Source organism: Aspergillus wentii, assembly GCF_001890725.1.
Source record: "Aspergillus wentii DTO 134E9 unplaced genomic scaffold ASPWEscaffold_8, whole genome shotgun sequence".
Lineage (NCBI taxonomy): Eukaryota > Fungi > Ascomycota > Eurotiomycetes > Eurotiales > Aspergillaceae > Aspergillus > Aspergillus wentii.
This window is the reverse complement of record NW_024467839.1, coordinates 155,807-183,548: the sequence shown is the minus strand read 5'-3', so window position 1 is coordinate 183,548 and position 27,742 is coordinate 155,807. Positions and strand designations below refer to the sequence as shown.

Sequence of the window (27,742 nt, the reverse complement as noted above, 5' to 3'; positions counted from 1 at the left end):
GCTGAGATGCAACCGTTTGTCTCGAAGCCTGCTGGAAAGTTTGGCCTTCTTGATTCTTCCGTGAAAGCAGATCGCCTAAACTCCTTTTCTGAAACTGAGTTGCCCCGTGGGATGGCTGGCAACAATTTCGATGCTCAGCCAGTACAGCATGCCCAGGGCGTACAGATGAATAAATAGATTATCCTAACAGTCTTAATCATTCATACTGCATTTTCAACCCATGTAGATCTCATTCTGCAGAGCATTAAATCCCTCATAGTGATTTCCTCTCATCTATATCCAGTACTGCTATTGGCTGGCCATAGGGCTACCATCTGACCGACTCACTGATACATCATCGATGAACAATATATCTTGGGCGACCATTCAGCTCCATGTTGTTGGGATCTAAAAGGAAATATATTGCCGATCTAGATACATATGTCAGCATTTACATCACTCTATTTGTCACTTGAATGCATGCAGCTTCACTGTCCAGTGCTATGAAGCAAGGCTTCAAACCATGCTAATTTACAAGTATTCTTAACATTTCTTTGGAGAATACCCATCAATAATGTTACCTATTATCATGCTCTTGTGACATTTGAGCTGAAGACTATTGATGTTACGCTCAGAAAAACTCTAATAATTTCTGAGTTCAAATAAAATGTTCTTAGCATTCTCAGCTGTAATATCTGATACACGTCCTTTGACTCCTAGGCACTTGCATCAGAATTCATGACATGCTCTTTTCAGCTTCTCGTGCGACCAGATTGACAAGGAGAATGGTGGAGGACAGTCCGATATTAGCTGAAATTACAGATTTGTGAGCCGTTAAACATTGCTAATGATAATATACCTGTTAGGGGAAAAACTTTCCCAGAGTTGGTGCATTCTTTGGTTGCACATTAGGTCAATATAATACCCTATCCTGATATATTAAGTACATACGACCACAGGGTGTGGAGAACAGGGCTTCCCGTCCGCTCAGCCGTACTTAAGCCACACGCCGGCAGGTTAGTAGTTGGGTGGGTGACCACCAGCGAATCCCTGCTGTTGTATGTTTTTATGTCTGTATTTTTGGTGCTTTTTAAATATCCAATATATATATATAGTTCAAAAAATGGCTGGGGTGATAATCTAATATGTACGTAAATAAATCCAGATCGCTAAAAGGAATAATGGGCGGACCCGATATGTGCTACTACTCTCTAGGGTGACTGTAATTTACATTCTGAAGGAGTCCATCACGGATCCATTCGCTGCAGGGGAGTTCTTCAGGAATAAACCAAGTCAGAAATGGAATGTGCTACAGTAAATCTCCGCTGTAACGAGTCTGCTGTAGCACTACCACGAGGGAAACAGCATATCTAATAGAAATTATCTAATAGAAACCATCACTAAACTAAAGACTCCCCATTATAATAAAAACCTAAACTTTTATCCTACCCTGCTAGAAAATCAATTCTCATTATTAATGTGTAAATTTGTGAAACAAAATGAGTTCTGAAAGCCTATTTCAAGAGCTTGAAACTTAACAGCTACTCGTCATCTAAAAGCTAAAAGCACCCTTGCGGAGAGAGATCTATGAAGATCTATTGTTTTTAATATATTCAGATACCCATTGACAAATATAACTGGTATGTTTGTGTAACGAGGTTATTTCAACCGGTCAAATCATTATAAAAATTATTGAGTCTAAGCGATCACATGTGCTTGATAGATGCAAGGGTGTTTGTGCTACATGCCTCACTCTCTATTATAACTTCCTTGATCATGGGTAGATTACCAAGGTAGGCTAACACTTGAGAAAGGGCCTTCTGCAGTGTACTTCATCTAGAAATTCCATGATTCATGTTCATGTCACACCAAAGTATATTTACATAATGACAGCTATGAACAATATCTTCAAGCTTGATGTGCTGCCCAAGTAAGTAAAACGTAAGTGGCTATGACATCAGCAAAGCCTGCAAATTGGGCTATAAAAGGATGAGGATATCTGGACTCGGTTCAATTCATCAGTTCTATCAGTTCTATCAGTCATCCAACCCAAAAACCCTTCGCATCAACTTCAGCAACATGGAACAGATCCTCTGCAACAATGCCAATGCCTACCCCGATACCACTGCAATCGTGGACCATGGCCGCAGCTATACCTACAAAGACCTAATGGCAGCTGCTCTTGCTCTGGCCACTGACCTTCACAAACAGGATATGAAGCCGGAAGAACCAGTGTGTGTCTTTCTAGGCCCTGGTGCTGGCCAGATTGTCAGCCAAGTTGCCATTATTCGTGCTGGAGGGACATGCGTCCCCGTTGATCCTTCCATGCCGGATGCGCGACTACACGAGATGCTCGCGGACGTTGAAACTCGCCTTGTCCTGACGACGGAGGACTTGGCGTCCAGAGTATCCAACTTCAATGTCATCCTGGTTGACAATGTAACCAGGGAAGATATCAAACACGCAACAGGAGATGGTGTCCATGCCCTCGCCGCTCGGCCGGACTCGCATCGCAGCCATTTGCTGTTTACCTCTGGCTCAACCGGAAAGCCTAAGGCTGTCCAAATCCCAGCAAGGGCAATCATCCATCTTGCCACGACGTCTCCAATCCAGTTGACAAACGGCGATCAGGTGGCGGAATTCAACAATTCCGGATTCGACCTGTCCCTTTTTGAAATATGGGTGCCGCTACTCTCTGGGGCGACTATAATCTGCATTCCTAAGGAGGTGGTCACGGATCCCTTTGCTGTTGGAGACTTCTTCACCAGCAACAAAGTCACCGCAGCACTCATCCCCACCAGCCTGTTCATTCTGCTGGCCACCACCTCACCATGTTGCTTCCGAGCTTTGCGACACCTTGTGACCGCGGGCGAGCGAGCCAGTTCCAAAGCTATCAGACAGGTTCTCGAGAGCGACAGCCCTCCGCAGAATCTCTGGAATGCCTACGGACCGACAGAGTGTACCTGCTATTCGACGGTAGCCAGGGTGACACTGGCCGAGGCACAGACGGACAGCGTCAACATCGGTCATCCGTTCGGAGAGACGAAAGTATACATTTTAACCGAGGATTTGAAGCCCGTCCAGGACACAGAAACACAGGGAGAGATCTGCATTGCTGGTCCTGGCGTCTGCCTGGGATATCTGAATGATCCCAAAGCCAACACGAACAAGATTGTCGAATTTAGTCCGGAAGACATGGATCCAGTTTTGCTGTGTAGGACTGGTGATATGGGCAGGTGGAGAGAGGTTGGAAAGTCCATGGACTATATCGGCCGTATCGACGACCAGATCAAACTACAAGGATACCGTGTCGAGCTGGGCGATATTGAACAGACGCTGGAAGGCCACGAGAATGTGAAACAGGCTGTCGTGCTGCATGCAAAAGAGCAAGGAGATCGATTAGTTGCCGTGGTTGTGTTGCAAGACAGCGCGGATTCCGAATCTACCTGTCTCAATAGAATGAGACATTGGATCTCCGATCGCCTTCCTCATTACATGGTTCCGAATGAGATCAAGTGCATTGACAAGCTTCCCTTGAACAGCCGTGGCAAGGTTGATCGCAACAATTTGAAGGGCATGGTGTTGAATGGGCCCAAGCAAGGGAGAAGAGAGACAGCCCCCGATGCGAACGAAGCACAAACAATATTCCAGTCAATCCTGAACGAGATACTGGGTATTCCAGATATCGAGCCCGATCAATCCATCACCGAACTGGGCCTCTCTTCATTGGGAGCGGCCAGGCTGCTGGGGCGGATCAAAGAGGAATTCGGAAAGCCCGTATCCATGGTCCAACTATATCAAGACCCTACCATTAAAGGACTAGCCCATTTTCTTGATCTCGACATTGAATGGAACTATGGTCCATCTGAGATTCTGCAGCTCGAAGCTGACAGTAAGATATGCGACGACCTTCAAGCCAATCGGACTTCTCAAGCTGTGCCGGACTGGATGAAAGAGGGCAGAGTATTTCTGACCGGTGCAACTGGATTTCTCGGAGCCAACCTGATGAGCAGACTCGTGCAAATGGAAAATATCAAACAGGTTGCGTGTCTAGCAAGAAGCCAGGGAACTAGCACAGCAATGGAGAGGATAGAGAGCAGTCTGCGCAAGTACCGTCTCTGGAATGATACCGTGGCCGAAGCAATAAAGAAAAAGGCCATTGTACTAGACGGAGATATCACGCAGGAGCAACTTGGACTGGAAGGGGCCGACTTTCAATGGCTGATTGACTGGACTCCAGCGATCATCCACGCCGCTGCGAAAGTCAATTGGTGCGCTCCATATAGTGCCCATTTTGCCCCAAACGTCACCGGGACCCGAAATGTCCTCTCCGTTGCTCTCCAGGGACGGTGCAAGTCATTTCACTATGTCTCAAGTATCGACGTGTGGACAGTCACTGGGTTAATTCTAGGAACCGATCGAGTTTCTGAAGACGGGCCACTCAAAGTCCACCTCGCATCTCTCCCGTTCGACACCGGATACGCTCAAAGCCAGTGGGTCGTCGATGAGATGGTGCAGAGAGTCCGAGACAGAACGGGCATCCCAGTCACTATCTACCGTCCTGGGTTTGTGGTGGGCGACAGCAAGACCGCAGCAGGCAACCCAGATGATTTCTTTAGCCGAATGGTAGTCGGATCCATTCAGCTGGGATATTGGCCCCAGCTGCCCGAGCAAAACATGGAGTATGTCACGTCAGATTATGTATGCGATGGCCTGTTGCATATCGCAGCCAACCCCGACAATCTAGGCAAATGCTTCAGTCTGACGGCTGGGGATCGAGCACTGTCCACTTACATGGACACTCTGGGAAAATTCATCAACCAGGCAGGCTTCCCTGTCCACCAAATCCCATTCAAGGACTGGGTCCAGAAGCTCCAGCAGTGGCCAGGTCTTGGAAAGAGCCCTCTTCTATCACTGATGCCTCTCCTCACCGAGCCGGTTCTTCGGGGATACACTCGTCTAGAAACAAGCAAGTTTTCCCCGGTCTACGAATGTACCAACACGCGAAAGGCATTGAAGGATAGTCCAGGTATCCATCACATCGAGCTTACTCCGGAGCTGGTACGGAGGTTCATCCAGTTTTGGGTTGAGGAGGGGTACCATGTAGTCTGAACCTGAATCTTTGTCTTGAATGTCAGTTTCACTTACAAACTGATTTTGTCCAAGTTAGGGGGTTCCAAGGCAAGGATGTAGAAGAAATCCATTCTGTTGACATAATACAGATAGGTATAAATATCCAAAGAAAAACATAATCATAAGCCATTAACCCATTCTTTTATACTCTTTGATGACCTTATTTACAGTGCTCTTATAGAGTTAATATCTATATAAACTGTGCATAACACCTTAGAGGTTACCTTTAAGTCAGTGGTAATCTTAGTATATAGTAGTCCCTTATACCAGGCACCTTTTAAGCTATCTACACTAGTCCAACAGCCTCCGTCTTTGGCATTGCGTACTTTGGGGGTGAGCTCACCGGCAGCAGCGACTCGCTGCTGGGGTACTGCCCACGCAAATGTCGTCAAGTCAGCATGGAGTATTCGGATCTCATCCTGCGCTACAGGGCGGTATTTCAGACTTGTCTGAGTCGTGCTTAATGTTAAATTATCATAGCTTGCAGTCGTCTTCTGGACGTAATCAACCGTGAATTCAAGTATGTCCCCTAATCACTGACAAGATGAGTCTAAACCATGCGGCAGTGGTTATACAACTGCCAATGCAGTCAAAGTGTTGCTGAAATTCTTTCCTGCACCTCAGACTGTATCAGTCCGACTCATGGTAGGTTGACCGGTCACAATATGGGAAGGTCATTAACAAATCAGTTGATATTCCTGGGATGCAACAACGCATGTTTACCTGGAAACTACCAGCACGTACCACTAGACATCTACAAGAAGAATCTAACAGAGCTCATCCCACACCCTACCAAAGCCCAGAACCCACGAATCAAACTAATATAGAATTATTCATGCGGGCTGAAGATTTCCATCACCTACTGCGCCTGAAATGCTGAAGAGAGGACAGTACCATCTAGCATTCCAAGAATAAATCCACCATTTGATCTTCTATACCGAAATATATCAACACTCGTCATTCCCAGTACCAGCCTTTAGGCCTACATACTGTCGACACTCATCTCGACTCTCACCTGGAATATTCCATTCCTCCAGAATTTCCCCCAAGGTACCCCACTCCCAGTATTCGTCTGCCATCTCTGCCAAAACCGTGACTATATGTTGTTGAATCTCATTCAGCGACGCAAAAGGCCATGTATCATCATCATCAGGGCAAGGACCAAAAGCCAGCTCCATGACAATTCTCGTCAGTTCGAGAGCTTCTGTCTTTTCGGAACGGGGCAATGCCTCTAGCGCCATGGGAAGCACGTCCGGGTAATCGTCCATATCCAAGGTTATCAGGATCTTGCCGCTGTATTTGAACAGGTCCCCTTCGCAGAATGGGAAGGGTAGATTGTGCGAGTAACGGGCATCAGCTGCAGGGATGAACGAGCGGTCTGTTAGAACACGGGCTAAGATGGAGACGTTCTCTGGGATATGATGCTGCAGTCGGATGAGAGCAACTGCGGCAGCGAACCGAACCAGTGGACGCTGATCAGTTGCATACTCGCGAAGGCTAGGGACACAATTGTCGAATCCATCGGTAGCACCAGCATCTTTCCAACAGCCAATCAGCAGACCAAGAGCGATAATGGCACTGGCGAGAACGATGCTTTCTTGTTCCTGGCCAAGGAGTCGCTGCAAGGCAACAGCACTGCTATAATTTCTTCCACTGGCCTCTTCCCCAGGAAACCAAGCCAGTGCAAAAGCCGCCCACGTCCTCACCTCCGGATCATCCTCTTCCAAACATTGCTGGAAGACTGGAACGCCTGCAGAAACTGCATCATACGCCGCCAACTCATGTTTAGATTCTTCACGATTTCGCTTCAACCCAACCGAGCGATCATACTCGTGCATCTTTCTTTGGCCTTCATTCCTCGCCTGATTAACCAACTCATCCATTTCAGCATAATATTCCACTTCATACTCGGGAGTGTGTAATCTCCTCGTACGCTCACGGTATTCAGCCGGATTGGCACCCTCCGGTAAAGAGAGCGAGGGAATCCCCAGGGCCAGATCAACCAGATAGCTAATCACGGTGGCTCGGTCCGGCGTGGAGGGGTTCTCCAGGATTTTGAGCAGATATGGGACCGCATACGCGGTTGCTTCGTAGCGGGTTGCTTGGTGGAAGATATTCCCGTAGAGGCGGTAATATGCATCGTCGCGCGTCTCTTTTTCTGGCGACACTAGGTCGCGGAGGTCGTCAGGCACGTCGCTTGCTTCGCCGTACGCGTGCTGCAGAGAAGCCCAGTCGATGGAGTCGAGATACTCAGCCATGGCGTTCGTTTCGTTTGTCTCTCTTGAGGGTGGAATTGTTTGATTAATTGAGGATATGGTGAACGGCTGCCTGGAGCCTATTTGAGTTCATTTGTTTCCGCTCCAAGTGGGGTTGAATCAGTTTGGAGAATACGAGGTCCAGGATGATCAAGACAATGCCTATACAGCACACTCACAGAATCTATTTCCACGTCCACGATAGATGATTCAATCAGGTGTTGGTAGTATAGTAAATTTGGAGCACGTATCCTCTCGTTGTGAAACTGTTTCACAATGAGAAGACCTTTCAATCGCGCTACAAATGGACATGGGACAATGCGGAGGTGACTCTGACCAGAATTTCAGGGGTGGGTTTGAGGCGATTGTTTACTGCCACCCAGCGATTGTGTGCATATATCGCTGGATACGGGTCACGGTGTATTAGCTACCGCTAACGCGTAAAGTGGCCTTGGAGCGTGACAGTTCTTCAAAGATGGTTTCATTTTAGGATCTGGAGGCGGTGGGTTTGTGACTGAGTTGATGTTGCTGTTTTGATACGTTCTGTCAGCCTGTCCACGCTAACTGTTTGGATGATAGAAGAAGCAAGCTATAGAGTGTGGCTTGGTTTGGTAAACATTAGGATGAAGCGTTTATATGTAAATATAGTGGGACTTTGTATAAGTAGTATGTAGCCGATTCGAATTGTCATTTTGACTCTAGTGTTTAGCCATGTATATATCTGCGGCAGAATAAATCTGTGAAAGGAGTTTCAAGGTTGTTGTACAATAGATATTACTGTTGTCCATTCATTTAATACTAAAAATTGCGACGAGACCCAACAAAGTTGACTTGTCTCCCGCAGGAAAGCAAGGCACCAGAAACAATGTCACCGCAAATCAAGTCTCATAAGAAAGGCACGTGGATATGGCAATGTGTGTGGGATCCCAGCGGTGATAGAGCGTGATATATTTTTCTTTTTTAGAGATAGGATATATAATTAGGCAAGAGCATGCACTTTTAGAAAGATTGGCCTAGTGATAAAAGCATCTAAATTCATTTAAGCATAGCCTAATCATAATGAAAATAAACCAATAGTAGATGAATTTCGGATAATAATCAAGGCTAGAACATTCTCTTTGCCCACCATCTCTATTAATCTTCAATCATGAAATAGCAGCATTAGCTAATCAATCTAAGACGCGTGGCCTGAGGATGACAGGGATGCAGCAGATACATATACCCCGCTTCCGCGGGGACGACAATCAGCTTACTTCCTCACCATCGATGGATAACTACATCATTCCCGCTTCCTCGCTATTGAGGGTTCTTCAGGGAATTGTTGTTGCTACAAAATTACCTCAAAGTAAAACTGAGCCTCTTGTTCAATGTTTTTCTGGTGGCGTAACAGGCACTGATATCCGCCCTGCTGACAGGGAGTTATCCCTTTCGGTTGGGAAATGGCGTGATGAAGTTTATTCTATTCCCGAGGAGAATAAATCGGAGAAAGATGGTCTGCAACATCTAAGCAACCTCGCTATTGGAATCGCCTTCCTCCGCGAACAAGGCCGACAGAGCCAGGATGCAGTCACTGGCACAGAATTAGCTACCGTCTGGGAGATGGTTCATGGCGCGCTGACCAGTGCACTGCTAAGTCAGCCCCAGTTCCAAGCATCTCGCAGCGCACAGGGGTTCCTGGCCGTTCCGCTCTGCAGTCTAATCGAGAACGGGAATATCTCGGAGCTTTTTCGGCTTCATGTCTGGCTACCTGATGGACAGCGGGGAGCTGAGGCCTTCGCCGTGCATTCTCATCAGCCCTTTGCGCAGAGTTGGATCCTGGCCGGCGAGGGTGTCGATCATTCATTTAATGTGGAGGGTGTCACGGATGAAGCGATGTCGACTCATGCCGAGTACAGGCTAGCCTGGAATGATGGGAAGAATACAGGGGCGAGTTATAAAACACATCAGATATCGTCTACTGTTGTGAGGTCGGGAAGGATGGTGCGGGTAATCCCAACAGGGTCGAAGGTGCATACGCGGGATATGAGCTATACCATTCCAGCCGCCGTTTTTCATCAGACAACGGTTCAGCCTGATACCCTGCATGCTACACTTTTCTTCTTCGATGCCTCACGAGGGTTTGTCAAGGATGCACCGGTTCTAGGTCCAAAGGATATGGAGTCATCGACGCAGCTGCGCGATCCTGCTGGTGTCACACCCGCGGCACTGGCGACTATGGTAGAGGCCGTTCGAGCATGGGAGATACTGATGGACCAAGGACAGGCCCACTCGGAGCGTGCAGAGTGGGAACATGCGTTGCGATCTTTCAGCCACGCCCTGAGTCTTTGTGGGCCAGCCAGCAAGTTGCCGAATCCAGATAGCTACAACCATATCGTTCTGGCTAGGCTCGGATATACTAATAGACGATTTGGAAGATATGAAAAGGCGGAGGGGTATCTGGAAGCTGCATTGCAAGGGCTGGGGTCGACACCTTTACATGTTGAAGTTAGTGGAGAGCTGGGGGTGGTCTATCGCCATATGAACCGTCTTGAGGATGCAAAACGGGCATTTGAGAAGCAGTATGAGATATCAAAAGCACTCAATCTGGAACGAGCTACATGTCGTGCAATTGGAAATTTGGGGATGGTGAACTACCAGTGCTCACAGGAGATGTTGGATCTGGCTATTGAGCAGCTAAAAGAGCGTGTTGAACGTGCTGAACTGATTAAGAGGTCGACAGCCCCAGAGCAAAGGAGTGAACCCACGGTCTGGAAAACCATTGGATTGTCTCGTCTTTCACTGTGCTACACGGCCAAGGGGCTCAAGAAAGAAGCTACTGACGCCGCTTCGGAAGCTCTAAAAGCGGCCCTCGACATGCATGACCCAACAGTGACTGCCATGTCCCAATTTTTCTATGGGCGTGCTTTACTTTTAGACGGGCAGAAGAAGGAAGCTTTGCAACACTTCAACCCAGTCGGAACATGTACTCCGGCGATGGCATTATGTAAGGAGCCTTCCGACGAGCATCTAGTACATCTACGCGAAGTAGTTGACGCCGGGGCAAACATGGACCTTGTTGACGAGCATGGCTACAGCGCACTTGATTACGCCGTATTCTGCGGCAGCAAACCTGCCGAAGAGGTTGTCCTCGATGGTCTTCGCAGGCAATTCTTAGAGCAAACCGAGAACGAGCTCCTCAACCGTAAAAGCGAAGCTCGAATTCGCAAGTGCTATCGGGAACTGTTCCAGGAACACCTACGTCCGGTACTACTTGACAGCGATGGCGCTGACCGACTCCAGCATCTGCGACGGGTATATGCGGAGACACTAGCTGCAGATAAAGAGAAAAGCGCCGTATTTGATGGATTCAAGTTTGTGTGGTTCTCGGACTTTGTGCTGAACGGTCGACTTCCACGGTCGAATCATGGACTCACGCAGCATCTCAAGGATCTTACGCCTGACAAGGTGCCGGACTATGTGGTCTTTATATCATATCGGTGGATAGGCGATGGGACTGCTATTCCATGTCCGGATGATAATAATCACTCGCAGTATCAACGAATGATCCAAGCTGTCAACCAGTTTCTAGCATCATCATCCGTAAATGCGGAGAAGTTAGGCATTTGGCTGGTATGTGATGGTCACCTGAAAGTATTTATGTCCACTGACTTTCTAGGATTGGGCCTGTGTCAATCAAGATAACCCCTCACCGGGAGTGTCTGCCCTCCCACTAAACCTGGCACAGTGCGACGCTGTGATCAGCCTTCTTGATAATGACTACCACAGTCGTGCGTGGTGCTCTGTCGAGGTGATGATGGTGCAAATGCTGCGAAAGTCTTACCATCTACACTCATGGTATGAACATACAAAGTTTGATACTGGCGACTGGGTTCTGCACGAGGGCCCATTAACATTCAAGCCAGAAGTTGCAGGCAAGCGGTTGAGTTGCGAACAGGATCGAGCGAGGATTTTGTTTTTGGAAAGACAGACCAGACTGCTTGGGCGGGTGGAATAACGGGTCGAATAGTTCGCTGGAGTTGGTGGCGAGGAATCATGAGCGATGACTAGACTAGATGATGCTATCAATGGGGACATATTAAATAAGGATAAAGAAGGGGTATACATGTAGATGGACAAAAGTACTGCATGATAAGTGGTGAAATGGTCTGGTGATTCTTTGGCCTGGCAGATCGTCAGTAGTGTTTCACTTCATCCGCAAAATCCCTCCAAGATTTCATGTGATGATGAGGCTATAATATTCATATTGTAGTCAGCAGTTGTAATTAATAATCTGAAACAATGCCGTCACTGCTACTATGATACGGCTGGGAGTACATGTATGATGGAATATGCGCATACATGTAAATATTTTCATTCCTTTCCTCCGCCCTCATCTTCGGATTTCTCACACCATCATATTGATCAAAATATTATTCTAGTATACATACCCTTATATAAATAAGCAAACACCTGTTGTAATAAGAAAAGCGTCTCTCTTTTACTAACTGGCCCTTTTTTGTCCTTCTAGTCCGGAGGCAATTCAATGCTGCCCGGTATGGCGGACCAACTTCATAAGGACCTGGGGTCTCTTGCCCCATAACTTGTGAAGGTGAATTTTATAGCGCCCCCTGACCACAAGGACTTAGTCTGGATTAGAGGCTCTATGGTATAATCATTTCCGCATTCCAAAATTGCTGGATACCTGAGGTATAGAATGGAATGGGTCCTGGTATTATTACTAGGAACTGCTACTACGAACAAACACTAAAGGAATGTGGTCATCTGTTTTCAAATAGGCAAGAACAGATGACAGAAGTTGTGAATTATGCCGTTTGCTTACTCTTTCTCTTCATCGGATTCCCACGTGTAATCCCCAAACAGACTGGGGTACTTTTCATCGCCATACATGTTCTCCCGCACCCCATCCAAATCTACCATCCCCGGCCAGCTCGAATACCACTCCAGAAACTCATCAAAATGCTCAAACGCGTGCACCTGCTCATCAATCCCTACAATCTGCGCATCATTCCAGAACAAAACCCGCCATGCCCACTGATGCTCCGGGGACTTTTCGTCGTCTCCCTCCTCGATGGTCTTCCGGCAGTAGGTGTACGCGCTGAACCACATCCAGTTATTCTCCTGCTTCGATCGCCCAGTCTCGAAGCCTCCCTTGCAGTCCCAGTCGTACAATTGGAGGTTATCCATCTCGCCTTCATTGAATTGTTTCCATTCCAGATTCTTGCGTATCCATTTGTGAATCAGCGCGTCGTCGATCTCGTCTTCATCAGGAGGTGTGAGGATTCTCTGCGGCACCAGTTCGAAACCACAAATACCCCAGTACCGAAAGTCCATGTCAACAATCCCATCGGCATGCTGCAGAAACTCGTCCAACTCCGGACTGGCCTTAATCACATGTCCATCCTCTTTAAACAGATCAAATTTCTCATTGCTGACGTTCTCCAGCTCTTCGATGAATACCCTCCGCCACTTTTCATCCGTCAAAGTAGGTTCCTTCACACCATCAAAATACGGATGCCATAGAGTCCGCACCTCCTCCACGCTCGTCACTTTATTCTCCCGCTCTCGCTGCTCCTCTAGTGCTTTCCCATCGAGGATGTACCCGGTTTGGTAGTCGTAGTCTCGTTTCTTAAACGGCCATACGACACTTTTCGACCAGAAATGCGCGGCGATTTGCAGTTTCTTCGGCTCTGGGAGATCGAATTTCTGGATTTCGTCGATGCGGTCGTTGAGGAAGGCGCGGTTGGCGGTGGTGATCTTCTCGCGGAATGCTTGGATGGCTGGGCCCACGGAGTGTGTTTCTCCGTTGATGGACATTTTGAGGAAGTTGTAAAAATATAGATGTGGAGAGAAATGAAGGGGGAGGAATGGGAGATTAAAAAATTTGAAAGCTGAAAAGTAGCTGAGAGCTGAGATTCAGCTCCGATTCAGCCAAAGTGGGGGATCGAGATCTCCATCGAGCCCCTCTCGCTTATCGTGTGCTAACGAGTGTTTATGGTCAACGGTTGGTTTTACTACTAGTTACGGCAGAAGACATTTTGAAGATATGCAGTAGACAATGGATTGTTTCCATTTCTAATATCTATCTTTTCTGCAGGGTAGTTGCATTGTTAAACAAATAACCTATCTGTTTTCTATTGGCTAGGTTCCAGTTATCTGCTATCGACACGTGATAGATTACATAAGCCCTCCCAAACCCGAAAGTAGGATATTTGTAGCTGACTGTTTCAATGCACATGGCCGTTCAGTGAATGTATATCTCAGGGGATATCTGTCAATTTCTATTAAAAGTTTCGATCAGATAGACCACAATATCGTCGAGCCAACGTTGATCAGGTGTCAAATACACTCAAACTACTAGATAAATAAGCTAATGAGAACTATAAACTCTTCTCCAAGGTTGAGGTGGCTGATCCAATGACTAACTAGAAATCTCATCGTATAGTAAGTAACATTCTACTCCTTCCTATTACCTACACTAACAAGATAATGGTGGTATTACTGTCATCTGCCACATTACGTGGCGAAGTTATCCCGACAACCACTAGGCATTAAAGTATGTAGAGAATAATTCTTGGGTCCAGAATCAGTAAGACCCAAGATACCAACTGCCAAGAGGAGGGTTCCAAGCTCTGGGATGGTATATTTGATTCTTTGGTGTGATTTTATTTTGATAGTTTCAAGTATTTCCTATATACCAACCCCGACCACATTCATCCCCTCAAGCTGGGGTTTCTGCATTTTCAGGATCTGCCCAGTCCTCCTCAGTCAACTGATATAGTGGTGCCCCCAACTCCCCATCAACACGATATTTCTCGCCAATTCCTCTTTCCCAAAACTCATCCAACATACCCGCCTGATCCCAATCCATAATCAAGTCTGTTATCCATTGACCATCTGCCTCGACGCGACTTTCGCGGATGATATTGAGTTTGTAGTCCACATATAGTAGCCGCAGATGATCAGTCTCGAAAGCCTCCTCATCAGCGATAAGCATATATGCTGCTGTAACATCGCGCTGCATGGATGACGCCATATTTTCGATATATTTCTGCTTATCTTCCTTCCACTCTTCGAAATGTTTGTGCTCACGCAAAGCGTCCTTGAATTGGGGCAGCGATAGATCACTCGGTTCCTGCTTTCGTACACCGCTGCCATCCATAGGACCGGCAGCTTCGGGCATGATTTCGTATATGCGATGCCAGTCAGGGCCGAAATTAAACAAAGTTGGATCATTGAGATATGCCCAGTCGAGACGGTCTTGCAGCATTTCTGATGCATGAGCCCATTCTTCTATCTTTTCATCATCCATTGATCTCTGGGGAGGGTCTGGACTATAGTGAGTCCGGAGAAGAAGAGGGTACTCCTTATTGGAGTATAGGATTTCCCATGCTTTTTTGCGCAGGGAAAGAGGCCGCCATGGTTGAAGAATAGTTTCGATTTGGGCAGCTGTGGGCTTGGTTTCAGGGTTTGGCTCCCCATCAACAGGAACCCACTGTGCAGGGAACTCGTCAAGATTGAGAAATTCGCTGATCAATTGGAGGCGTTGTTCCGCAGGAGATTCGGTTGCAGAGTCATTCCAATGTTGCTGTAAAATATGAGTAATTTGACATTTCTATTCCTGGTGGGAATTTACAATTAGGTATTGTTCAATTGGGAGAGAGCCCCAAGGCAGTTCTGGATCGTCCATGTTGATTGGGATGGCCGAGTTGGAGAAGGCCATGGCTGGGTTATTAAGGACATATATGTGGAGACCACAAGACATACTAGCACCATCACGTGACTCTTATGTGAGTTCGCCCCAAAAATGGATCCACTTTACAGCTTCCACTATCATGACCCACATGGCAGTCCAAAAAAGGTAAAAAATTGGATCTCAAAAAACGAACTTATCGTTTAACCGATCGAAATGCTTCTAATTTCTGATATCTAATCTATTGGCTCGTCCTGTTGGTTGCAAGCCTTTCAGTCCGTCTGAAATCCTCCTCCAGATCCCCAGCAATTTCATCCACCATTTCGATACCTATATCACCAAGTTAGAAACCAAGTCTCTTTCTGTTTCCAGAACCTGATAGAACTTACTTTCAACATGCCATTCTCTCTTGGTGTTGCTATTACTGTTGCTCTGGCCGTATGTCACCAGGCAGGTGGCCATATTATAATTGACATTCCAAGCTGTCGGATTGATTTTCGTCGGTTTTCCCGAGTCCGAGTCTCTCCGGCAATACGCATTGTAGGGCCCGTTGGTACCGGTGGGTAATTTGTATGTGTCGTCTTGGGCGAAATGGTTGACAGCACAAAGAATTGCATCCATGCCGGCTGGGCCTTCAGATTTGGGCTTTTTTATTGCGTGGCTTGTGGCTCCCCACCATGTGTCGCCGGTGATTTGGCTAGGGTCTTCATGGATGAAGATTGCCTTGTAGTCACGTTTGAACTTCCAGGACAGTTTATTGTCATCCTGGGGTTATGGGTTAGCATGATCTTTGGCTTGGGTCGGGTTGAGAACTAACCCTGGTAGGAACACCATCGGGAGGTGGTTGCTCGACAGGGTATTCCTTGAGGTCCTGTGTGTATTTGGAGTCCTGTGGTCCATGATCACCCCGGGTCGTCCATACTGTAAGAACAAAGTCAGCTTGTTCATGCCTATCGGTGTGGCTCATATGTACCTCCACTGCCTTTTCCTCCCCATGGAACCCAGTAGTCTTTTCGTTCATCATCGTTGGCAGAGTCTGGATCCAGTTTTTTCCAGTTCGATTGGAAAGCGCCCATCATTTCTAGGTTGTTAGCAAAAGGGCACAAGATGCAGATATAAGGATGGAATACTTACTGACACATTGGCCATGCCAGTTATTCTGCCACGATGGCACACATGTCTGACTCCGCATATTACTAGGCAGCCAATCACCTCCCTGCTCAGTGGACGCCCAGGGGAATTCATCACATTGCAGCTGAAGGCCCCTGCGGTTCAATGCCTTGTTCAGATCTTTGGTGGGGTCTAGGCATGTGCTGTCGGGACATTGGGTTTTGCGTCTGTCGTCCACTAGTTTGGAGTCGCTGGTAAATGTGAACTCCTCGATGCGATTTGCAATCTGCAGGATCGGTTGGCAAAGACCTGTCAACTCCTCGACTAGTGATGGATCGGATCCTTCTAGTTTGAACCCCCAGAGAAAGCCGCAGTTGACTGTGTTGTTAGAATGAGATGCCTGGGAGGATGGTGGATGACTTACATCGCAGCTCTGGGACCTGGAAATCACTGCTTCCTGGGGGACATTTGAGATTCTGGGTGAATTCGGGGTCGTTGGGATCATCTATATCCATCTCATCCGAACGATGGAACAGTTTCATATCAGTGCTGGTATGGAAAGACGTGTGGTTGGTCACATTTGTTGGGCTGTGATTCACAGAGGCTTCGGCAATCTTCCCATCACGCTTTTTCTCGTCTGACGCAGACATCGGAATTGTACCTTGCTTGTCGTACAGCTTCACAGTCCTGCGAGGGGAGTACGCGGTTCGTGCAGACAGTGCCCAATTAATAAAATTGAGCACCTTGGCCTTAGCCTTGAACCCGAGGTTATAGAACAGATAAGCCCCAAACCGATAATGAAAGGCGTCATCCGTGCTATCATAGTCACCATGTGCCTGGAACGAAAGATCTCCCTCAACATATCCAGTCAACTGTGCATCCATGAGAGTTGTGCCGCCAGTCAGCTTTCCACCACCGATTTTGATTCCAACGTTTGCTTCGGGGGTTACGATGACATCCAACTGTGCATCCACGCCGACTCCTGCATGGAATACAGGCTCGATGCTACCGGGGGCTGGGGACTGCGTGTCACTCTTGAGTCCGAGGAGTGTCTCGTATTTGTCTTTGGAGTCGTCATCTTGGGGCCAGTAAACTTCTGCCTTGCCGAAGCTGAGCATTGCTCCTGCTTGAACTTCTCCGTACAGCGTGATTTTGCCGCGGATCTAGTATTGTCAGTAAGGAACTATATATATATGTATATTGCTCTGTTATGCTTACCTCGCCATAAACATCCAACGTAGGTCCAACAGCCGCAATACCCTTGACAGCTAATCCAGGATAGGTCAGCGTGTCAACAATCTTCTTCCGGCCGGTAGTAGTTTGCATCTGAGCATTTCCTTGAATGTGAAGACCAAGGTATGCCTCAGGCTCCATCCCGAAATAAGCGAAAGCCTCTGGCTTACTGGGCGGAATAAAAGTTCCAGATAGATAGTAGGCATATGTCGCGTCCATGGCTAGGTCTGCTTCTAGGTCCATCTGCAGGTTGGCTCGGTACGTTGATCCGGCACAGCCCCATTGAGCATTGAAGAGGTTGATGGTTTTGCTCAGACCTAGCTCGATTACTCCGACGCTGGATTTTGTGACGGTCGTCTGTCTTGTTAGTCAGATATACGGAGGCAAGATGGGAGGGAAAATACCAATCTTTCCAACCACCCAGTAAAGGCACCCCACCAGCGCTTGTGATGACGCGACTCAGAGAGCTCCATCGGCGTCCTAACATGAACTCTCTGTTCCTCACGCTTCCGAATGTTGCTGTCTCGCTTGGTAGCACGCTGTACGCGAGATCGCCACTCAGACTTGGTAAGACCCTTCTCGCCCATTCCTCGCTTCATGCGACTGGCTGGTGAATCAGTCATCTCATCCCAGTAGCCGAGGAGGTTGGTGTAGTCTACCCGAATGTTGACTGGCTCGTCGTCACGCTTGAGTTTGATCGCGTGGAAGTTGTAGTCGATCTTCATTTCATAGACGTGGTTGTCGATCTGTTCAGTTGAACGATGATGCAAGTGGTGATCTGGCAGATCGAAATCCTCATCTGCCCGTTTCAACGATACCACTCGAGCGAATGGGCCCTCACCAACGTGATCTGGCAGTCGAATGATGGTATCCTCCGCACCGTCGATGAAGATACGCTGACACTCCCGAGAATTGGCAGGATAGTTGCAGTAGATATGAATTGTCTCCTCTGCATGATCAAACACCCCGTCCATATGGGTTTGGTTGGTGGTCAAGAGAGATCGTTTCGTGTTTGGGATATGTGGAGAACGGCGGACTACCGTGTGGGAATTCGAAAAGCTGTTATCAATCGAACCCTCGGGACCATCTAGCATCACGAACCCATATGCATCACTGCCATCCTCGTCTTCCGAATGGTCGTGATCCGCATCATTGTTGGAGTAATCGTCACTATACTTCCACACGACATCCGACGTCTTGGCATTGTCGTAGTATTTATCCCATAGATATTTCGGATCAACCGGCCAGTTCTTGTTATATTTTGTTGGCGGATCACAACAGAACGACCACTCCTGCTCGTGATACGAGTCAACAAGCGACGCACACTGTTCCTTCGTGATTGCCTGACTGGACAGCTGGGCTGGCGGATCAAGAGCACCGGCCACCTTGACCTTTCCAGATGGACAGGAGTGAGGAACGCAACTCAGCTCCAGCCCTTGGCTGGGATCATCATTCAGTCCGGCAACATTGGCCCACGCACAATTGCTAAAGCTGTGGTCGGATGGACAGCACAGTTCGCTTTTGAAGCGGTCATGTAGGTCTGAATTGTACAAATCAGAACAATACGGCTCACCATCTGGCTGGTCAAATCGATAGGTCAGTGGATCATAATCATCTGGACATTTGCCTGGTTCTCCTGGATTAAGAGGCCCATCGCAGCCGTTCCAGTGACAGTCCGAGAACATGGCGGTTGAATCGCAGCACAGCCAACGGGCTCCGATATAGCACTGTCCTTCCCCCTTTGCATCGAGTGCGGTATCCTGGTTCAGCTTGAACTGGTCGTTTCCGCATGCTCCATCACATCCGAATTCACTGCGTTCAGGGGCACCATTCCACTCGCAGTTCTTGGGCATCGCGTCCTTCGGGCAGCAGATGTATCGATACCACCCTTCATCACAGTCACCGTGTCGTTCTTTGAAACCTGCCTGGAGGGGGTTGTGTGCAGTGTCCACTGAGAGGTATCCAGACGGACACACCTGGTCTGGGTTCTTCTCCCCTTTGGATCCATCCGTGCAGCGATCAGTCACGAAGCATTTCTGGCCGGTGTAGGCTGCAAAGGTATCGGCGAGGACCTGCTTCCCTTCACCACCGTCTCCACCCTCTAACTGCATCGAGGAGAGATCCTCCCCAACCAGTCCAGAGAGCGCATCGAACTCGCCATTGTCCTGGTTGATGGCCCAGACCATCCAGCCACCGAGGCATCGTTTTGACGCAAACTCCTTCTTGTCTTGGAAAGACTGCTGATCGTCGTACGAGATCCACTGCGTCCCTTGATACACGTTATATTTCACCGTGGTCTCCTTGTCGTAGTACGTGTTGACATCGAGAGAACTGTTTCTGGAACTGATCTCAGCATAGGATAAGATCCCGGTTGTATGCGTGCATGAGCCCGGCTTGCCACCACCACTGAATTCACACTTTCCGTTTGGTTGATGACAACTGGGATCTTTCATGGTGAAGGAGCGACCATAAAACGCAAACCCAAAGACAACCTTGGAAGCATCGATGTCATTTCGCCAGAGTAAATCCAGCCCCTGTTCGATCTGCGTGATATCCGTATGGCCCTCTAGATACGGACCGGTATAGTCACTATTCTTATCCCACATGCCATGAAGGTCATAGCTCATGAGATTGAAATAGCTAAGATACTTGTTCATACCCTCGACGTCAAATCCACGGAGATACCAGTAGCTGGTAGGGACTGTGGCGGAGATTTCCCAGCCGGGATTGATGTTGTCGAAAGCCTCACGCAGCTCTGCCAGCAGAGTCACAAAGTTGGCTGCATCGTCAGGATCGCCTCCACGGTCAGAGGCCGATGGATACTCCCAATCCAAGTCGATTCCGTCCAGGTGATAGTTGGACAGATACCTGACGACGGATGTGATGAATATCTGGCGGTTTTCATATGAGCGGGTCACTGTGTCTGTTAGTATCACTATATGCAACGTTATTTTTGAGCACTTACTCGCTGTCCACAAAGGCTGCGTGGGAAGATCACTAAATACCCAACCTCCAACGACGATGTTAACCCGGAGACCTGGATTGTTGAACTTGAGAAACGAGACACGATTTACGATATCTCCATAGTCATCGACGAGTTCATAGCCATCGTCAAAGTTCACAAACGCCAGATTGATGTGACTAAGAGGCTCAACAATGAGAGACTCTGGTTCGAGGACATTGCAGCCGTCGTCCACGTTGTCCAGGACATAGTATCCGATTCGTCGTTCGAAGGACATTGCATCTGTGTCGACTGAGCATGAGGGGCGACTACTCGATTGAAACACACCAGTCAATGGACGATAATCGACACGCATCATAGGAGGAACTCACTCAGGATCACCGCATCCGCCTCCATTAGAATTAGGCTCACAGCCATCACCGCAGAATCCAGATGTGATACCGCAGTATCCAAAACCACTGTACCAATCAGCAAACACTCAAGCCCCCGTCACCACATGACCAAGAAATCTCACCTGCAGCAGACATTAATCGGACAGTCGAAATTCTCGGGTGCAGCATATTGCCCACACTCCGCAGTGGCATTGCAATTGCTCTTACAACCATCTCCGCAGTGGTCCGGGGTGAATCCGCAGGAACCCTCTTTACTGCAGCAGCCTTGGTAACAGGGGATTGAATCTGAACATGTTCCTCCAGGCTCTCCCAGCCCTTGGGCGATGGTGAATGCGGCTTGAAGCCAGACGGCGCCGATGGCCGCTGCTCCAAGGGTATGTAGTAGTTTCATTGTCGTCGCGTTAGACAAGCATAATTGTAGAATGAGTGGCTGGTACAATAGAAAATGAAAGGAGTGTTAAGATATCTTGATCTCAAAAACGAAAGTGAATAGGTTGGAAAAAAGAATGTATCGCACAACTCAACCTGAGGGAAAAATTGACATGGAATCACAGAGCTTTATCTCAAAAACCTCTAATTTGGAAATTACCAGTCCTAATTATTCTCGCATAATGCCATTATTGTAAGCTCTACACCGATTCAGCTGAACACCGCCAGCGTCCCTGACATCCTATCAATGACAACGTACTATGCAACTCGCTATCAAGGCCCTGACACTTAGCATATCTTGGCATGTCCACCGGCTCCATCGCATAGAAAACTCTGATCGTCATTAATATAGAAATCAAGCAAATTTAAGCCGCGAGTTTTTCCAAGACTTTTTAAGTTATGGCCCCCAAATCCCCACTTTTTCCTCAAATTGGGAAAACAGTCGAACTGCAACCATAATGCAGTGTGAACTGTGGAGCCATATAATTAAGCTAACAGCAGCGTTGATCCGATACGCTGATAGATGCTTTCAGGACTGAAACATGAGGGTCAACAGCCCCACACGTTGTCTTTGCTGAGAAATCCGATGTGATTGTCCCCTGCATTAGCGCGGTGGATCATGGGCCCTGTTGTTAGATTGGGATGGAGAATATATTGTCGGATTTGAGCGACAAACACGAGGTGTGGACTGATTTATGGGTGTTATCAGTTGCGTTTCGAGCCGATTGGTCCGGTCATTTACCGGCTGGATAAGTGCAATTTGGGGGCTACGATGGTTATACGAGTCTGGGAGTTTTTCTTTACTTCAATCTAGTTCCCAGGTCAGAGAGGAGGTCAGTAGGAACTTCAGTCAACCGACATCATGGTGCTGGCAAAGTGGGCAGATATTTTCCTGCTCGCCGTGTCCCTCGGACAGGGCGCAGCTGCCATTCAGGTATGGAACAGCACAGATATCACTTCCACTGCTGTGCCTTCAGCGTGCAAGGACGCATTAACCTATAACATCCTTTGCTCGGGGGATTTGGTTACTACGCAAGATGCCATGAGACAATCTGCTCTAGAGCAAGATGCAGCTAGGGAGTATTGTACCCAGGAATGCCATGATTCTATCCAGACATTCCAGAAGAAAATCAACTCTGGCTGCGGAACAAAGCAGTATGAGTTATATCAGAATGATACTACGAAGACATCGCCTGCGATGTTTGCTGATGGTCTCATGTGGGCATACAGCCTGACTTGTATTCAGGATTCGTGAGTATTTGAGTGATGATGTATTCTGCCAGAATGAAAGCTAAGATGTACGTGTACTATGAACAGATCGGACTTCTGTCTGAAAGAGCTCTATGGCCGCAACAGGACAGCCTGTTCAGACTGCACGATGAAATACGGAGCCGTCATGGTGAGCTCCGATTATGGTCGAAGAAAACTCCCACCGAAGGCCTATTCATCGCTTCAGTCATCGTGCGGTGTTCCAGCTTCCAGCTATCCCTATAATTACACACCTTTGCCTACTGGAACGCCGGTATCAGGTACACCTACTGGATCAGCATCTGCCACTTCGACACCCACCTGTGCTGGACAGACTTACGTCTCCCAAGGCAACGATACGTGTCATTCTATATCCAAGACTCACTCGATTAGCACCGATCGGCTGATTGAGGCCAACCACCTAGACTATGCCTGCTCGTCTCTGTCACCGGGAACTGAATTATGCATCAAGGATACCTGTACTGTGTACACTGTACAGTCGAATGAGACCTGTCAGGACATTATCAGAGGACAGTCCTTTGGACTGGTACAGCTAATTGGCTGGAATCCGTAAGTGATACTATCCTTTATCCATCATGATTCTTTCTAAACAGAGGCAGAACGATACATCAAAACTGCGATAATCTCGATTCAATGGTCGGAAGATCTATCTGTGTTTCGTAAGTCCTTCGCGATCGACTTGATATATATATCACGTTCTAACAGGCCACTTCAGCCCCCCAGGAGGAGGTGAATTTACTCTACCAAAGAATAGAACCTCCTCATCAAGAGGCCTTGCATCCTCTATTGTTAGCTCTTGGATTCCAGGAGAAACAACCATGATGTCCAACATCACAACTTCATGGTACTCGCCTACTATCAATACAGACTACACACAGCCCCTGCAAACCCTCACCATGAACTCGACCCTCGCAAGTCTGTTGGCAGAGAGAACCCAGTATTGCTGGATCGACTACGCCGATAATGACTACGACGAGGATATCCTGGTTCCTGATGATCTGGCTCAGAACTGCCAGACCCTGTACTCTACATATTGTGATCCGGAGCCTACGGCTCCCATTCCTAGCTCGAGGCCGGCTATTCCGCCCAGCTGCACGCCAACGGTTCCTAGTACCACACCAGCTTCGTCCACACCGTTGAAACCAAGCAGTACCGTCATTACCACCCCATCTCCTATCCAAACCGGCATGACGCACGGATGTACCAAATTCCACAAAGTGCAGGAAGGAGAACCATGTCAAGACATAGCTGACGATAATGGAGTCTCGTTGGCCGACCTTATCTCCTGGAATCCTGCCATAGGAAGTGATTGTCGAACACTTCAGTACGACTATTACGTCTGCGTTGGCAAACCCCAATCCACGACGACGCCATCCCCTACCAACGTTGTAACTCCTACACCAACCCAGACAGGCATGGCAGACCATTGTAACAAATTCCACAAAGTGAAACAGGACGAATCGTGCGAGACAATTGCAAACGACGCCGGAATCTCAAGTGGAGATCTTATATCATGGAACCCAGCTATTGGAGACGATTGCAGGACGCTCAAATATGATTTCTATGTTTGTGTGGGTAGATCATATAAGGCCTCCGGTTCTACTTCTGCGTCAACGACTTCTAGAACGACCAGCACTGCATCTACCACCACTAATACTACTGGTGCTACGCCAAGTCCCACACAATCGGGCATGGTACAGGGGTGTAAGACATTCCACATGGTGAAGCAGGGCGAGTACTGTCAGCAGATTGCAGATGATTATAATGTCTCATTGAATGACCTGCTTAACTGGAACCCAGCTGTTGGACAGAATTGTGAAAGTCTTAAGTATGACTTCTATCTGTGTGTTGGAAAGTAATGGCATGACAGCATGGGTGTCGGGTATGTCATGGGTAGATCAGAAAAAATGTTATCTACTTTGCTGTTGTTCTGCTCTTGATATTATGCAAAATCAAGATTATAAGGACTTGTCAAGTAGAAACAGTATAGAAAGAAATTGGGCGCAAATTGTTCTCATGTTGCAGTCTTCTGCTGTATATATTTCTTTCAGGTCCAGGCTAGATCCCGCCGAACTTTCAAGCCAGAGAAAGTTGGAAGTTGGACTCGACTCGTGTGACACGCTAAATCTATATGGTCTATGTAAGTGATTTATGCAAGGCAAGGGCTTTCCAAAGTAACATCAAGAACTTTATTATTATTGACATCATACAGGTTGGTATAAGCACTTAAAGCAAAACATAGTCATAAGCCATTAACCCATTTCTTTCTACTCTCCATGACCTTCTTATTTGCAGTGCTGTTATAAAGTTAGTATCTATATAAATCATACTCAACACACTAGAGCTTACCTTCAAGTCCGTGATGACCTCAGTGCACTTCAGGCCTGGGCAGCAGGCACCCTTTGAGCCGCCTGCACCAGTCCAGCAGACTCCGTCTTTGGCAATGCATGCTTTGGGGGTGAGCTCGCCAGCGGCAACGACTGAAACCAGAGCGGCGAAGATGATAGAGAGCTTCATGATGACTGATATTTTTGGTTTGTTTTTTGAGGTATGAGGATGCGTTTATACTTGGAGGTTTGTTGATTTGAATTCGAGTTTTGATGGTGCTGAATGATGCAGCAATACTTGATTACTCCATGGGCTTTTTATACCTCAAGACTGTCTATATAGAATAGAATCTGACCAAGACTTCAGAGTGTCTCTCCCACACCTGGTGGCCTGAAATGCAGGTTCCTGTACAGCTGACTGTTTACCTACGTGGATACCTTTCTATCCTGCACATAGCCTCCTGCGCCAGAAAAAACCAAGTACATCGCCTTCCACAACACACCTAGATATTTCTCATGTTTAAAGTCAATAAATGTTGCCAAATGTTGTAGATTCAGGATTAAAGCCCCAAATCTGACCATCTTACTCAGATCAACGCATTTCCAGAAATTAGATTGGATTGTCGATCCCCCGCATTCCGGCCTTATCCCATGCAAGCCATAAAAGGATTGAACTTCCCCACTTCTTGGTTTACAGATGACCAATCCTTTTAGTCCTGTATGTATAAGAGGGGTGTGGAGATTATCATGTAGTGGCTTGTTGTTAAGCTAAGCCCCCCGAGTACGGCCCCCATATCTACTTCAATGGCTGTGACTTGAGCATTGCCCCTCTTGTGATATCATATAAGTCCTGGGATAGATATTTTCTTAGATTTTCGATAATATTGCAGAATTTATTTTTAGCAGGGCTGGGTCAAGCAGGTGAACGGCAGTGTGGTTTTTACTGAATGCCGACTGAATAGGGAAGTGAAGTGCCCACAAAGGATGCAGAGCTGGGCGACTACCGCCATACCTAGGCAATGTTATTTTTAGCCTTTTGATATTCATATTTCTGATATTCTTCTGGCATTCTAATTTATGACGTAGAGATTATGGTAAGATGACAGTTTTGCTTATTCGTAGTTGTCAGTACATGGTAGCCTGTAGCCGTAGTCAGATATTATGCAGATTACCTAAGGACATTCTATGCAGCCCATGTGTAACATCTGTGATTTGTTGATGTAGTGATTAGCACAGCCATGTCAACACGTCACCCTGCCACATTCAACCCCCATCAACAATGGAAACCCGTTTCCAACCCTTACCTCCTGAGAATCAGGGCATTAAGCTTGTGACAATTCTTCCCAGCATACTCCAAAGCAGCCCCGCGAAATGCCATCTTCAAGTTGTACCTCTAGCTACCGTCCCCCCATTCGAGGAACTCTTCTATGTTTGGGATGATGATCAAGACGAAAAGCAGATTTATGTCGACAACTCTGCCGTTACTATCACTAACAATATCAGGATAGCGCTGCTTCATCTCTGGTAAAAGTAGAAACCCCGCGTGATGTGGATTGACTCTCTGCATCGACCAGGAGGACATAGCAGAGAAATCATACCAAGTCCCCATTATGCGTCGGATATATTCCAGCGCGAGTTGAGTTATCGCATGGCTCGGATGATCTAATTTTAGAATCATTTTTTTTATCGGATGGTATAAGCATTACGTCGAAGAAACATACACATTTGACTCGATGTGCTGGCGGATATTAACTCGCCTGGCTGGCTTGCTGAAAATAGCTCTGGCTTACGCTGAATTGGGATATGATGATGTTGCGTACGCGCCATATTGGTCGCGAATGTGGACGTTCCAGGAATACTACCTGCCTGAGAAGTTGTCGCTATGTATGTGTGAGGGCCTTCAACTCGACAGACAGGGTCTTCCACGAAGCAGCAGTCTATTATATATCCAAAGGGTCTATGTGTCCAAGGTTTTTGGAGCTATCCCTATTCCGTGAAGATTGCACCAGAAATACTACCAGACTTAACCGCAGAACGGCGGAGAAATGATATGAATCATCAGGATATACCATGGCAGGTGGAGGGAATGTCAGATCACTTGAGATACCGTCCTAAGGTGACGAGTGACCTCTCGAAACTACTCCTCTAGGCTAATTGCCGTGTTGTATCTCGCTTCACGGACGACACTTGAGAAACAATACGACATGGCCATAAATTCAGTCGAGGATGAAACCTGGAGCTGCGTTTATGATCATAGCAGCTTATGGGAACGATTTCTGGCTACCTGTTCTGATGAAGAAAAATCTTTTGCGAGTTTTTCTCCAAAGCAGATAATGGAAACCTTTCATCAATGGTTGGAAGAGTTGGCATCAGAAACGAAACACAAGATCAGAAAACAAGCAGTTGATCATGGATTTATAGCTACCTTGTGGAATCTTGCTGGCAAGGTAATTTTTATCCTTGATGGACCAGAGGTGTCGATATTGGGTATTGGGGATAAGGGTATTCAGGATGGAGATGTCGTTTCTTCCGTCCAAAATGGCTCGAGCTATTGTTTTGAGGGGATAACACGCCACACAAGGTAGGATCAATGAAAATTCTACAAATTATTGAGTTATATTCAGTATCTTGCAGGTATCAGAGCTCTACGAAGCGCCCTTCACCGAGGGATTGGAATCAGCTTCGTTATCCAGTGGATGATAACTTAGAGAGGGTTTCGAATAGTGGCAACAATGACTAAGGGAAGTTTGAACGAAGATTGAAGATATTACAAGATCTACCCGGAACTTTAACCGTACTCTTGTAATCTCTTCAACGGGTATAATAAAAGTATCATACCCAGCAAATGAAAGAAGGGATTAGTATTGCCCAGTTTAGTTGAATTATACAGGACTCGTATTCGAGGAATTAGAATCTTAACCGCACACCCTTTATTGCTACGACGCTTCAAATGTAATATTCCA

The 27,742-nt window shown here is 47.3% G+C and overlaps 11 protein-coding genes across 11 annotated transcripts; 6 read left to right on the top strand and 5 right to left on the bottom strand.

The window, feature by feature from the left end:
* Window positions 1-2,058: 2,058 nt before the first annotated feature.
* Window positions 2,059-5,091, top strand: ASPWEDRAFT_118398 (non-ribosomal peptide synthetase; the record flags this gene model as incomplete). Its single annotated transcript, XM_040828814.1, has 1 exon — window positions 2,059-5,091. One exon carries the CDS (start codon window positions 2,059-2,061, stop codon window positions 5,089-5,091), a length of 3,033 nt encoding a protein of 1,010 aa, XP_040684490.1.
* Window positions 5,092-5,591: 500 nt separating this feature from the next.
* ASPWEDRAFT_44797 (HEAT repeat domain-containing protein) lies at window positions 5,592-7,789 on the bottom strand. Its single transcript, XM_040836353.1, has 2 exons — window positions 6,103-7,789; window positions 5,592-6,051 (listed from the first exon to the last, which is right to left on the bottom strand). Exons 1-2 carry the CDS (start codon window positions 7,368-7,370, stop codon window positions 6,045-6,047), a joined length of 1,275 nt encoding a protein of 424 aa, XP_040684489.1. The 5' UTR covers window positions 7,371-7,789; the 3' UTR covers window positions 5,592-6,044.
* Window positions 7,790-8,630: 841 nt separating this feature from the next.
* On the top strand, window positions 8,631-11,797 carry ASPWEDRAFT_44796 (tetratricopeptide repeat protein; the record flags this gene model as incomplete). The annotated part of the gene is made up of 2 exons (XM_040836351.1): window positions 8,631-10,976; window positions 11,023-11,797. The coding sequence occupies 2 exons, from the start codon at window positions 8,634-8,636 to the stop codon at window positions 11,359-11,361; spliced, it is 2,682 nt and encodes an 893-aa protein (XP_040684488.1). The 3' UTR covers window positions 11,362-11,797.
* Window positions 11,798-11,994: 197 nt separating this feature from the next.
* Window positions 11,995-13,392, bottom strand: ASPWEDRAFT_44795 (uncharacterized protein). The gene has a single exon (XM_040836349.1). The coding sequence runs from the start codon at window positions 13,179-13,181 to the stop codon at window positions 12,183-12,185; it is 999 nt and encodes a 332-aa protein (XP_040684487.1). The 5' UTR covers window positions 13,182-13,392; the 3' UTR covers window positions 11,995-12,182.
* A 693-nt stretch (window positions 13,393-14,085) lies between these two features.
* ASPWEDRAFT_118459 (uncharacterized protein) lies at window positions 14,086-15,054 on the bottom strand (the record flags this gene model as incomplete). Its single annotated transcript, XM_040828824.1, has 2 exons — window positions 14,086-14,952; window positions 15,001-15,054. The coding sequence occupies 2 exons, from the start codon at window positions 15,052-15,054 to the stop codon at window positions 14,086-14,088; spliced, it is 921 nt and encodes a 306-aa protein (XP_040684486.1).
* Window positions 15,055-15,298: 244 nt separating this feature from the next.
* On the bottom strand, window positions 15,299-21,145 carry ASPWEDRAFT_71875 (uncharacterized protein; the record flags this gene model as incomplete). The annotated part of the gene is made up of 11 exons (XM_040839205.1): window positions 15,299-15,387; window positions 15,447-15,822; window positions 15,875-15,978; window positions 16,031-16,138; window positions 16,192-16,545; window positions 16,592-17,330; window positions 17,386-17,757; window positions 17,805-20,317; window positions 20,366-20,670; window positions 20,734-20,820; window positions 20,877-21,145. 11 exons carry the CDS (start codon window positions 21,143-21,145, stop codon window positions 15,299-15,301), a joined length of 5,316 nt encoding a protein of 1,771 aa, XP_040684485.1.
* Window positions 21,146-22,192: 1,047 nt separating this feature from the next.
* On the top strand, window positions 22,193-24,356 carry ASPWEDRAFT_140622 (uncharacterized protein). The gene is made up of 4 exons (XM_040829405.1): window positions 22,193-22,434; window positions 22,480-23,001; window positions 23,052-23,111; window positions 23,168-24,356. Exons 1-4 carry the CDS (start codon window positions 22,226-22,228, stop codon window positions 24,309-24,311), a joined length of 1,935 nt encoding a protein of 644 aa, XP_040684484.1. The 5' UTR covers window positions 22,193-22,225; the 3' UTR covers window positions 24,312-24,356.
* Window positions 24,357-24,737: 381 nt separating this feature from the next.
* On the bottom strand, window positions 24,738-24,969 carry ASPWEDRAFT_175911 (uncharacterized protein; the record flags this gene model as incomplete). The annotated part of the gene is made up of 2 exons (XM_040831430.1): window positions 24,738-24,749; window positions 24,802-24,969. 2 exons carry the CDS (start codon window positions 24,967-24,969, stop codon window positions 24,738-24,740), a joined length of 180 nt encoding a protein of 59 aa, XP_040684483.1.
* A 1,045-nt stretch (window positions 24,970-26,014) lies between these two features.
* ASPWEDRAFT_44791 (uncharacterized protein) lies at window positions 26,015-26,346 on the top strand. Its single transcript, XM_040836348.1, has one exon. It carries the CDS (start codon window positions 26,059-26,061, stop codon window positions 26,305-26,307), a length of 249 nt encoding a protein of 82 aa, XP_040684482.1. The 5' UTR covers window positions 26,015-26,058; the 3' UTR covers window positions 26,308-26,346.
* A 63-nt stretch (window positions 26,347-26,409) lies between these two features.
* On the top strand, window positions 26,410-26,879 carry ASPWEDRAFT_672421 (uncharacterized protein). Its single transcript, XM_040838891.1, has one exon. It carries the CDS (start codon window positions 26,513-26,515, stop codon window positions 26,774-26,776), a length of 264 nt encoding a protein of 87 aa, XP_040684481.1. The 5' UTR covers window positions 26,410-26,512; the 3' UTR covers window positions 26,777-26,879.
* A 104-nt stretch (window positions 26,880-26,983) lies between these two features.
* On the top strand, window positions 26,984-27,519 carry ASPWEDRAFT_31512 (uncharacterized protein; the record flags this gene model as incomplete). Its single annotated transcript, XM_040833558.1, has 2 exons — window positions 26,984-27,360; window positions 27,414-27,519. The coding sequence occupies 2 exons, from the start codon at window positions 26,984-26,986 to the stop codon at window positions 27,517-27,519; spliced, it is 483 nt and encodes a 160-aa protein (XP_040684480.1).
* Between the last annotated feature and the right edge of the window lie 223 nt (window positions 27,520-27,742).